General features: G+C 37.9%; 1 protein-coding gene across 2 annotated transcripts in view; it reads right to left on the bottom strand.

Annotated features, from left to right (window-relative positions):
• MYOM1 (myomesin 1) overlaps positions 1–13,264 on the bottom strand; it is a 181,679-nt gene that overhangs the window by 3,314 nt on the left and 165,101 nt on the right. For both annotated transcript variants that reach the window (XM_056823747.1, XM_056823748.1), the window contains 5 exons: positions 12,334–12,372; positions 12,130–12,235; positions 6,210–6,373; positions 3,528–3,564; positions 3,262–3,284 (listed from right to left, as the gene is read on the bottom strand). In XM_056823747.1, the coding sequence (XP_056679725.1) occupies positions 3,262–3,284; positions 3,528–3,564; positions 6,210–6,373; positions 12,130–12,235; positions 12,334–12,372 (369 nt within the window). The remainder of the gene's footprint in view (positions 1–3,261; positions 3,285–3,527; positions 3,565–6,209; positions 6,374–12,129; positions 12,236–12,333; positions 12,373–13,264) is intronic.

Raw genomic sequence — 13,264 nt, 5'->3', positions numbered from 1 at the left:
TACTTATGGGCTTCTCTAAAGATGTTGTCCATAGTCTACCAGTTGCTAGCTAACATTGCCTTGGTAGATGATTATATTTGAGCCTTACCCCCAGTTGCCAATTCTTCTACATTTAGGCACATCTTCCATTGTCTACAGACTGCTCTTTGGACCTCCCACACACTTCCCCTCATTTTCCCCGAGTCAAGCTATAAAACTAAATGGGCACCTGCTCTACCTTCATTTTTGTCCCATGACCAGGTTCCAAATCCCCAGAGCAGTTTTTACCCTTGAGATCTCTGGGCTTTGGAAGAAACTCAGACAGTAGAGGTCTCCCAAAACTGAGCATGAAAGGCAGTGAGGCTCAACCTCACTTACTATAGCTTTTGGATTCAACTACCAAAAAGAATAGGAGGGAGAGAAGGGGAAAACTTGGGCAAGAATCTCTGTTACCTCATATATCTCTTCTCCTGGGGCTAAACCCCTAATCCTGCAGTGACACTTATTTAGACAGAAAATTAACAAGGGAAGAATAGGAAGACAATGGACCAAACTATGTTTTGGAATACTCTAAAGTGACTGAAAAGCGGTAGGATATATTTAGAGTCTCAAATTGAAAAAATAAAGGAAAAAAAGAGGAATGTTTATAGTAAAAAAAATAGTAGGATGGTACACAATCTCGTTCCTCAACTCCCTTTTCTCTTAATGATATCACCTTAATTTTAGTATTTAGTATAATTATAGAATACACAGAGATGAAAACAGGGGTTCCATACTAAAAAATACACTAAATTACTATTACTAATGTTAGATTGGTGAACTTTTTCTGGAATGGATAATATCTTTCTACAAAAAAAGCGTTTTGAATACAGTTGATAATCTTACAAATGGAACCTGAACATCCCTAAAATAAGGGCAGACTATTACCAGGGCCAAATCCAGCTGGCCAATTGGTATATTGAATTTGTCCTCATGTTTTTTATTATTCTCTGCTCTAAAGGAACCGATGGTCCAATGCCCTTCCGCCACTTTCTCTCTTCCCTCTTTTTGGCTAGGGCCCTGGAAAGCTTAATCTGTTTAGTTAGATCTTTCCTCTCTCTGGTCACAAGTAGAAAAGATAAAGATAGGTCTTTAGAATCTACATGCCTTGGGATCATCTAGAATACTTGGAGAAGATGGCCAATCCCCTGAGAAGCTTGAGCAATTTGATTATTCCCAGTGACTAAAAACTGGGAGACAACTGGGGTACCAAAACAGGTCAGAGTCCAACTCTACTAATGGGAAGTTGGAAGGATAACAGCACTAGGAGGGGTTTTAGTTTCATTTCCTCAGAATGCAGTCAGTAATAAGTCTTAGGCAGCACAGGAGAGAAAGGCCACATCAAAGGATGGAAAGGAGACCATGTCCCTTGGGAGACAGAGAATGACTTGACTTCTGGGCAGTCCTCTGACATTATTAGACAACTAAACTTGTCAGTGTCCAACACCAGAGTGACAAGAACCTCAAGAGGTGAGAATCTTAATCTGCCTTCCACCTTACTTCCAGAGCTACTGAAAATTAGAATTACTAGCTAGATCAGGAGAAGAATTCTGATATCTGCCTTATAAACATCTGGAGAGCCCATGAAGAGGTAGAGAACTTGAGAGACTGGGAGAAGACCTTTAACTAGAGCAGATAACCCCACTGGTAGAGAAACCAAAGGCTAACACCCCTTTTATCGTAGTGCCTACATTTTAACTAGAAGACAGTAGAGGCGACTTAATGATCACTGCAAAGAAGAGCAAGTAGATAACACCTATACAGTGGCCATAACAGTCAAGAGAAAACAACATCAGCAGAAAATGGCATGTTCTAGTATGAGAAGAAACCAACCAAGAACTAGGTGATATCAGGCAACACTTCTTGTGGCCATAGTGGGATTGTGGGGATTTAGGTTTCGATAATTTGCCCAGTGCAGAAGAATTTACAAGATTTCATCCTTCCCTCTGAGAAAAAAAATAAAATCCTCTTTCATTAAATGCCTACAAGTCAGGGAGTTGGTGTCAAAAAACTAGGTTTTCCAGAAGAGAGATTCTCCTAGTTCTCTGGTTAGGTGTTCAAGTCAAGAAAAATGTAAGAGCTCCATATAGTAATCTGGGTCTTTCCTTCATGCCAAATGTGCCTTTGACACAATTGGAAGCATGGTACCAAGGATTTAAAACAAAAACATACAGGCAAAATGTCCATGCAAACTATACATTCTCTCTTTAGAGGCTCAATAGTGAAGCAAAAGGTTATTCTTAACTGCTATTCCCCAATTGATTAATGGGCAAGGGACATGAATAGGCAATTTTCAGATGAAGAAATCAAAACTATTAATAAGTATACGAAAAAGTGTTCTACATCTCTAATAATCAGAGAAATGCAAATCAAAACAATTCAGGTATCACCAGATTGCCTAACATGACAGCAAAGGAAAGTAATGAATGTTGGAGGGGATGTGGCAAAGTCGGGACATTAATGCATGCTGGTGGAGTTGTGAATTTATCCAACCATTCTGGAGGGCAATTTGGAACTATGCCCAAGGGTGATAAAAGACTATCTGCCCTTTGATCCAGCCATAGCACTGCTGGGTTTGTACCACAAAGAGATAATAAGGAAAAAGACTTGTATAAGAATATTCATAGCTGTACTCTTTGTGGTGGCAAAAATTGGAAAATGAGGGGATGCCCTTCAATTGGGGAATGGCTGAACAAATTGTGGTATATGTTGGTGATGGAATACTATTGTGGTCAAAGGAATAATAAAGTAGAGGAATTCCATGGGAACTGGAATGACCTCCAGGAAGTGATGCAGAGTGAGAAGAGCAGAACCAGGAGAACATTGTACACAGAGACTGATACACTGTAATGAATGTAATGGACTTCTCCATTAGTGACAATGCAGTGATCCTGAACAACTCGGAGGAATCTACGAGAAAAACAACTATCCACATTCAGAGGAAACACTGTGGGAGTAAAAACATGGAAGAAAAACAACTGCTTGAATACATGGATCGAAGGGATATGGTTGGGGATGTACATCCTAGTGTAAACAACAACATGGAAATGGGTTCTGATCAAGGACACATGTAATACCCAATGAAATTGTGTGTTGGATGGGAGGGAGGTGGGGAGGGAAAGAACATGAATCACATAACCATGGAAAAATATTCTAAATTAATTAAATAAAAATTTTCAATTAAAAAAGGTTATTCTAACTTTAAACTATTTTTGTAGTCAAATGTAAAAGTCATTTACTTACTTTTCTCAGCAATGGCCGCTTGTCTATATTTGGAAGAATAAAAGGGGGAAAAAAAGAATACATTTTAGTGTTGATTCAAGGTAGCTAACCTGTCTTGCCTCTAATTGCTTCAGAAAACTCTTGCTACATAATGGAGCAGCTGGAAGTCCAGCTTTTTATGTGCAAAAAGACTCTTTTAAAAAATCATGAAGATCTGCAGAAAGGGTACACAGTGTTCTCATTTCAATTAGGGCACTTAAACGACACTTGCAAGGAAAAGGACTTACTTTAACCTCTGGAATTCAGCAAAGGCTTCATCGTAGGCTGCCAACAGAAGAAAAACAAATGATAGTGTTTTCTTATGGAAAATCTACAACCCACAGAGTTCAATTATAGTAGTTTCCTTTCTAGGAGAGACTTTGCCAGAACCTATCTTTTCCTATAAAACTTGATTTTACCTCAAAATGAAAGATAATAACTTGTTCCTTAGGTGACAAATATGAAATATTAAATTTTAAGATCTTTTGTCTAAGGAGATAGACGTGTGCTATGTGAGCAGAAAAGAGGTGATGAGGCCTATTAAAAGATGGGCAGTGCAAAAGCTGGGTGTGAGGTCAGGTGGAAATGCTCATTTGTTGTCCAGAGAGGCTGAGGCTGGTGTACCTCTTGAGCTCAGGAGTTCTGATGAGCTATACCAGTTGGATGTCCACAATAAAGCCTGTCCCCTGGAGGGCCAACTAGGAAACTGAGCAGCTCAACATTCCTGAGCCAATTAGTGAGTAGCCCTTGTACCTCTAGTCTGAGGGAGTAGGGAGGCCTAGGCTCTTTAAAAAAAATGTTGGTATTCCAACCCAAAAAGAGTTTCTAAGAAAACAAATTTTTAAAAAAGGCTTTGGATGCTCACAGAAGCTTCTCATAATGAACTATCTTAGAGCCCCCATTCATCCAGCCCTCTATGTGTTGGTTTCCATGCAATTTTGAGCTGGCCTATGACAGAAAAGTACATTTGATTCCTTTCCATAGACACTCTGCCTGAACCAATATTTCCCAAACAAGGGGCTAAGATCACAAAGGTGACTGGGGGGAGGGAGGCAGGAGTGGAGGAAGCTCTAAGCATTACCCAGGCTTCTCTGGGCATGACCAGTTTGCTTAAGATTATCTAACATGGGGCTACCATATGCATTAGGGTAGCCTCTTTCAATGAGTTGCTTGCATCTTTACAACTGGAAAGACTGAGCCAATCTCTTCTCCCCACACTCTTTCTGCCATATCCTTTTGGGCAACTTTTTATTCATTATATTCAGTGCTCAGCAGTTGAAGATACTAAAGCCTCATTTTTTCTAGATTTAGCAAAGTCAACACTTTTGAATAAATAAACCAGAAATGATGGGAAAATTACCAGGTATCAGGTAGTCACTGAAGCATGGACTTGGAAGTTTGCTTAGAGAGAATCTCACTTACCTACTCTTCTGTATTCCCCTCCATTTTAAACTGAATCTCAATAGGAAAGGGACCTAACTTGCTCAAGGTCACCAAACTAGTGACATAAGTGTCACTGAAAGTCTTCTGCTATAGACTCCTGTTCCTTCACTAGGCCAAAGATTATTAACTCTACCTTTTGGGATTTCTCTCTTAATTTCCTTCCTCTCACTCTTTAAGATCTTCTATGATATTAGAATCATTGCATTTTACAGTATACAGTGATTATAGAGAAAACAAAAGTCCTTGGAGCTGAATGAACATGCCCAGTGGGGTCACAATGTAAATTTATAGAATGACAGATTTAGAGGCCATTCACTCCAATCTCCTCTTTTTACAGATAAGGAAACTGAGATTCAGGGAACTTAAGTATCTTGCCTAAGGTCATAGAGTTAGGTCTTGCCTAAGGTTATCACAGATATGATTTAAAAGATGTGATAAAAGAAATGATAAAACAAATGTGAAGAAAGTCATTTAGATGACTTTTTTTCAGAGATGGAAGTAATCAACAGTCATTATGAACATGGACTGTATTTTTTTTAAGTTTTTTCTTTTAATTCAGTACCAATGGCTTTTAATTTAATCTGGAATAATATAGATTCTGGAATAACATGGATATAAACAACAACTGTTGAAATAATATAGATATAAATAAAATGGTTTTGAAAACAGCTAGGTAGCAGAGTGAATAGAGTTCCAGGCCTGCAGTCAAGAAATACTGAATTTAAATCTAGCCTCAGACACTCACTTAACTGTGTAATCCTGGGTAAGTCATTTAACCTCCTCATCTATAAAATGAAGGTAATAATAGCAGCTACCTAACAGTGCTATTGAGGTCAAATGAGATAATAATTGTAAAGTGCTTGGCACAGTGCTAGGGATGTAGTAAGCACTATATAAATGTTGGCTATTATTATTATTATTATTATTATTATTATACAAAAGCCTTTGCTTAGTTATTAGGTCCTCCCTGAAATGCTTACTGGCTGAGTGACCCTAAGCAAGTGTCACTGAACCTCTGCCTCAGTTTGGTTGGGTTCAATGACTTCAGAGCCCTTCCTGGTTGAAATCTATGATTCTACAAAGTGAAGAATTCAGTGTTTTGAATAGCCAACCCTGAAACATAAAAGGAGGTGGATAGGAATGGCTTTTGATGGAAAAGAGTTAGTAGAAATAGCAACAACAACAACGATGATGAAGATGGAAGATGATGCTCATCACAAGCATGCAATGAGGTCAGTAAGAATATTTTAAACTTATATAGTGCTTTTATGTTTACAAAATACTTTTTTTCCCCTTATAACCAACCCCATGAGGAAGGAAAGTCAAGAAGTATTATCTCCATTTTACAAAAGAGAAAACTGAGGTTAGGAAAAGTTTGATGGCATGGCTTTTGGGTTCTATAATTGATCCATGGCAGTGATGAAACTTGAACCCAGAAGGTCTTGGGGTTTCAAGTCCAGTGCTTTTACCCACAGCACATTCCTTACCTTGTCCAGAAAGATCCACTTTCCTCTCATGTGTTGTTTTGCCATCAAAGAGCTCCATTACATATTTCCCTTTGTCATTTGGAGTAGGCTCATTGATTTGCAACCAAATCTGCTCCCCAGTGACACCGCTCTTTACTCTGTCTGAATACTTAATAGCTGTTCCGCTTTAGGAAACAAAGGAAACCTCATTAGTGTTTGCTTTGAGTTTGGAGTTCTTGTTCCCTTAGATGCTTCTTGCTAGGAAGAGGCCACATAAAAGTAATAAAGACCTTCAAAAGGTTGTTGACATTGCAATTTCTCCTGGGCTCTGTGAATGTTTATGGCATCTGAAACAAGGATCTAGCATGACCACTGGCTGTGAGGCAGGAAAAGAACTTTTAAGAAGTTAATGGGAGGGAGGTAAGAGGCTCAATGGACAGAGATCTAGTCCTGGAGACAGGAGGTCCTGGGTTCAAATTTAACCTCAGACACTTCCCAGCTATGAGACCCTGGGCAATTCCCTTAACCTCAATTACCTAGCCCTCACTGCTCTTTGACCTTAGAACCTATACTTAGTAAGTATCAATTCTAAGACAGAAGATAAGGGCTTTAAAAAAAAAGTATAGGGTTATACTTTGGTATGTGTCACCCTCTGTAAACCTCTGTTTGTCTACACAAGCCACCCCAAACAGTGTTCTGGAGCAAAAATAAAAGTGACTATTTAGATCAAACCTACTCTGTACTCCTCAGCCATTGTTTTGGGATATTTATTACCATTATTTTTAGTTGGGCTTATTTGAAGAGGTAGGAATCTCAAAGACTAAAAGACCAAACTACAGATTAGTTTATATTCCACCCTAGTGACAAAATGGGTGCTTTACTGGAACAGATTGTACTTTGCAAGATGGCAGAGGGCATGGGTTCATCTCTATGTGAAATCCATTTGCAAAGGGTTGCCAAATAATTCAAGATACATGGAAAAGGGGGAAGCAGGATATAGGGAAGCAAGGACAAGAGTCAGAGTTGTCTTAGGAATGAAAAAGGAAGACTCTGCTGTACTAGGACATAGTGTACTCCATAATCAATCCCAAGCAAGGCCAGCATGAACAGCTCCCTGGCATTTGTCTGTAATCCTGAGAATGTGGCAGAAATCACAACTCATCTGGCATCTGCAATATAGAAATATTGTTTCTTAGGATAAAAAAGCCTTTTGAAAAGTGTAACAGGGAAAGACCTACCAAAATGAGGGAGCAGGAGGAAGCAGTATAGCTATTCCCCCAACAGCACTCCCAATAAAGATCTAAGAAGTCTGTTAAGCAGTGAATGGGCAATCACTGCCTTAGTGGGTCATATTTCTAGTCTAACATCACAAAGTTGACCTATAGGCAAGTGACCAGGGCAGGAATTGTGGAATAGGGGTGAGCTGGGATCATAGACTCCCATCACTCTAAGTTAGACAAGCAGTGCTGGATGACCACAGTCTTGGTTCATCCCTCAAAGCCAATAGCAAGGGGTTGGCCAGAAGGGCATCCAGAGTTCCAAGGTAGGATAGCACAGAGTAGATCGATATCCTCTTCCACTTCCAGCTCTCCAGCCCCATGGCCAAAAGTTGAATCATAATAGCATAGGTTCAGTGGCCAGAGCTCCAAAATAGGCCATCAACTTGGAGAAATCTTGAGCTGCCCATGGACTCAAGTGTTGGACCCAAACTAAGGGTTTCCCAGGAAGACCACAAGCCTATGTTCAGTTTTAAGGACTTTTAAGGTAGGCTTCAGAGTTGGAATGCCCAGAACTTTTCTTGAATTCAGGCCCAGTCTAGGCCAGAAATTCAGTGCTTTGGGTACAGACCTAGTGTGGGTACAGCTTGCCCACCTAGGCAAACAACACAGGAGGATCTCAAGAAGGGGCCAATATCATAGAATCATCCCCCCAGAGGTCAGCAATTCAGGGTTACTCAGAGGAGATCCCTGTATAAATGACAAAACAAAACAAAAGAAAAAGAGCTTTTAGGAAGAGAGGAATGATCAAGAAAAAGACCTAGAAGAAAATAAATCTAAAAGAAAAAATTCAAAAGAAAATAAACTACAAAGTCCCAAAGAAAACTACAGCTTACCCATAAGATGTTAGAATAACTAAGAAAAATGATGCAAAAATTAAAAAAGAAAGTGAGAGCTTTCTCAGAAAGGATAGAATTTGAAAGGAAATGAGAACTATGGAAGAAAGACTTGAAAAGAGAATTATGAGCCTGGCATAGGAGACAAAAAAAACTCTACCCAAATTAAGAGACTCCATGAAAATTAGAATGGATCAAACAATCTGACTCCTAAGACATCAAGGAATATTAAACAAAGTTAAAATATTGCAAAAAAAAAATAAGGTATTTCATATCAAAAATTGATTTGGAAAACAAATCAAAGAGAGATGATTTTAAAAATCATTGAATTTGGAATATGATACTCCAGAAGGCAAAGGATATAGGCTTACAGCCAACAATAACTTATTTAGGAAAACTGAATATAAATATAAATTATAGGAGTTAAACATTAGGTCTTTAATGAAAAATTGCAAGCATTCTTGATTATTAAAAAATCAGAGCTGAGTGGAAACTTTGAAACACAAATACTGGAGTAAAAAGAAAACAAAAAAGTAACCCCAAGCAAGCATTTAGAAAAGACTTCCTAAAGTGTTTGCATTCTCAGGAGATGGGATAGGGGTGATATAAGCATGGCCTAGGAACTGTGATATCATCAGGGATCCTATAGAGAGTCAAATAAAATGGAGGACCTAGGAAAGATTTTTGTCATATTTTGATGATCTTAAAGGAAGGAAGAAATAGGTGGAAGTGTAGAGAGGTGCCCTAAAAAAGAAAAGAGAAGGAATAAAAGGAGACTATATCTCACATAATTAGGGAGGCAGCACAAAATTACCTTCAATTTATCTTGTTTGTATATAATTGCTTGTTTGTCTCCCTTGTGAGAATGTGAGCTGCTTGAGGGCAAGGATTGTTTTTGCCTTTTTTAAAGAATGTCAAGCACTTGTCACAGTTCCTGGGACAGATTCCACACTTTTTTTTAAACCCTTACCTTCTGTCTTAGAATCAATACTGTGTATTGGTTCCAAAGAAGACAAGTAGTAAAGACCACGCAAAGGAAAATAAATAACAAAAACAGGGTCACAGCCCTAAGAAGTGTCAGAGGGAAGATTTGAGCCCAGGACCTTCCATTTTTAGGCCTGGCTCTCAATCCACTGAGCCAGCTATTTGTCCCCTCTCTTGGAAAGACTTTAAACAGAAACAGTTATATGTGTTAATCCCTTCCTTTAGAGAAAGGACAAACTAGAAATCTTCATCAAATTCTTAAGTAGGTTAGCTTTGGCTCAGGATATTGGAGTCTTGACTCTGAATCCACTGAACCATCTAGCCACCTTCTATAGAGTAAACATTTAATAAATGCTTAGAGTTTGATTGACTGGACAATATATTCAGAGAACGGGTTTTCCTTGGCTTCCTATGATAATCACTTTAGTCTCTTGATGGTTTTAAAATAATGTAATGGTTTATGAAAGCACTGACATCAACCCTTTCACATCTGAGTTCCTAATAGGAACCAGAAATAAATGGGAAACTTTTTGTTTGAAGAACTAGATATGATCATTTAAGTGTTTGATATATACTAGCAAAGTTTACTAGAAAAAATATAGTCAAGCATTTGACAGGATTTCTCATGCTCCTTTGATGAAAAAGATAGAGAGCTATGGGCTAGATTGGTTCAACAGCACTTAGTGCAGTGCCTGGCACATAGTAAGTGCTTAATAAATAATCTGTTCCTTTCTTCCTTCCTTCCTTCCTTTCTTGCTTCCTTCCTTTTGTCTTTCCTTGTATCCGTCCATCTGTCCATCCATCCTTCCTTCCTTCCAGATTAAAGAGTAATTAATTGTTTTATAACAATTTGAAAGGAGGTCTCCAGTGGAGTACCTCTGGGATCTGTGTTTGGCCAATGCTGTTTAACATATTTATCAATGACCTATGAATAAATGAGTAGATAGAGGACATGTTTACCAAAACCTCAAAGTGCACAAAGCTAAAAGAGATAGCTAATATCCTGACAGAGTTCATTATTCAAAAGTATCATGATAGTTTAGAACATTGAGTCAAATCTAATAAGGTAGAATTTAATAGAGGTCAATGTAAAGTATAATACTTGCATTGAAAAAAATCTATTTCACAAGAATAGAATGGGAGAGATATGATAAGCAGTAGTGTGTATGAAAAAAATTGGGTTTTTAGTGCATTAAATTATTGAGTCAGTAGTGTGATCTGGTAGCCAAGAGAGAATTTCATATATATATATAGCCCAGAATCAGTTGATAGTTTTCTCTCCTCTATCCATGGTCAAACCATATCTATTATATTATGGTACCCATTCATTTCTGGGTGGCACATTTTAGGAAGGACATTAAGGACATTTAGGAAGGACAATTAATGTGGAGAATATCCAGCAGAGGGCAACAAGAATGGTGTAGTGCTTTAAGATCATGCCCTTTGAAGATCAAGTGAAGGAAATGGGCATACTTAGCCTGGAGAAAAGTTTTAAAAATTCTCTCATATAGGATTAAATTAGTTTTATTTGGCTCCATAGACCAGAACCAGGAAGGGTGTGTTGCAAAGAAGAAAATTTAGGTTTGACGCAAAAAAAAACACCAAAGGAAGCAAAAAATAAAGAATAAAAACCAAAAAAACCTTCTTAACAATTAAAATCACCCTTTTATGCACTGAATTGCCATAGGACTCTGTGGATTCCCATGCAGTAGATGTCTCCAAGTAAGAGCAAAGGCTTGATGGCCCCTGGCTGGGTATATTGTTTAGATATGAGTTGAACTAGTTGGCCTCTTCTGCCCAACTTTGATAGTTTGTGATTCACCTCCTTTTTCTCAAACAACATTCACACTGCTCCAGTTTTCTTGTTCAATTGGTAATTATTGTGAAAAGAACATAAAGCTATCAGTTCAATAGTTTATCCATTTGACTTTTCTTTGCTCCTCACCACTTCCTTCAGTCCCATTCAATGGAATGTACTAGATACCACAGATAAGCTTCCTAGAAACTCTGTGACCTACTTTTATCCATTTTAACTTACAGTTACTTCCAAAAATGTAGCCTAAGAGAAAAAGTCAGAACAAAGGCAAGAAATGGAGCATTCTGTGCTGGAATACTGCTTGTTCTCATATTATGGATTCCTGGAAATGTTGACTAAATTAACAACTTTGTGGTGGGAAAACTGGAACAAATATTAGTACTGTAATTTATCAGTCTTCATTATTGAATCATTAATTAGTAATAATGGGGAAAAGTTTTAAAGTACAAAATTAAGTTTTTATGGAAATTCATTTTAATAATAGTAATCACCAGGAGGTTAGGCTAAAGCTAGAATAAGTGCCTTCAAACTTGAATCAGTCCAAATTTGTTCTTTAAACTTAAAACCTTCCTGAGATGTGGGCTTCAGGATCTACAATGCTCATTAGTATGATAGTGTAGTCATAGGACACCTTGATGGCCCTTGAAGAATAAAACCATTTGTTCATATCTTGAGATGTCTGGGGCCCACGAAAGAATGTTGATTTGTTACATTGTTAATCATATACTCCTTCATTTTTCAATAATTTGTTTCTATGTTTGAAGTTCAGACAGAATCAGAGGACCTGTGTTCAAATGAAGCCTCAACTTGGGATCTAGTCCACTTGATCCATTCCCTAAAGAAAAATCTTTCCAAGAGAATAGCCTGCCACAAATTCATTGCTTCTGATCACTAACCTTACATGTCACAATCTGGGGCCATGAATGTTGAAAGAAATCTTTATTTCCAAGAAGACTATTGGGATTTTTTCTTTTCTCTATTAAAGAGAAGAAAGTTTCCTAATGGATGGCAGGTTTCCATTTACTTACTTGTGGGACCAGCTCACTTTCAGATCATCCAGGTAATAAGTAACAAAAGAGTATAGTCTGATACCCTCTGCTGTGCTCTGGATTTTCAGTTCGGTGGCAGACAAAGCTGAAAGAAGATGTCAGGTTATTTCATGTACATTTAAGTTCTTCCACCAAACAGAACAGTGAGTGATTCATGCAGCTTTTGCAAAAATGAAAGCTTACCAATTGTCTTGCAGACTTCAGTCATCAGGTCTTTAAAAGCTGGGAAAACAGATGTAGAGACCAAGGTTCAACAGAAGGAGAAACTGAGGTTTGTATTAAATGTAAAAATTTAGCTTCAAATGTCCCTGCTTGTCTGAAAGAATAAAAGATATAAATCTGGAGGTCCAATTACCTCATTTTATAGATGAGGAAACCAAGGCACACAAAGTTTAAATGATTTGCCCAAGGTAGCATAGGTAGTAAATGTCATGCCCAGGATTAAATTTTTGACTCTTTGACCATTCCAGCATCACATTCCATACCCACCCAAGAGATCAAAGACAAAATTTAAGCCAATTACTTGTTAGAAATTCTCTTATCAAGTCTGGTGTATGAAAAAAAATCAAAGCATTAATTATAATTTTGTTTGTTTAATAATTGTCAATAGTAATTTAAGAATTACAAAGTATATAAATTATCTCATTTGATACTGATAAAAATCCTGCCACATAAATGTAGCAAATATTCCCATGAGGAAACTAAGGCATTGTGAAATTAACTGAACTTTCCATAGTTATAAAAGTAGACTTGGACCAAGGACTCTCATGACTATAGGTTTATAAGTGACTAATAGTCACCCATGATGTCCTTCTCCCTAAGAACCTTGGAAAAGCAGGGTTGCATTTGGGTGGCCTTGCTTCTTATCTAGGGAATAGCTATATAGCTTGGAATTTCATATATAATCATCATATATATACAGAAAGAGAGAGAAAGAGGGAAGAGAGGAGAGGGAGAGACAGAGGGGGGAGGGAAAGGGAAAGAGAGGAGAGAGACAGAAAGAGACAGAGAGAGAGAGATGAATATTCCAGGAATATTTGGATTTAAATCCCACCCCTCTGAGCCTCAGTTACTCAATGATAAAATAGTGACAATCTCACCTGAAGTATCTATT

This window comes from Monodelphis domestica, chromosome 3 (genome assembly GCF_027887165.1).
Source record: "Monodelphis domestica isolate mMonDom1 chromosome 3, mMonDom1.pri, whole genome shotgun sequence".
Lineage (NCBI taxonomy): Eukaryota > Metazoa > Chordata > Mammalia > Didelphimorphia > Didelphidae > Monodelphis > Monodelphis domestica.
The sequence above is the reverse complement of the archived record's forward strand: the minus strand, read 5'-3'. Positions and strand labels throughout refer to the sequence as shown.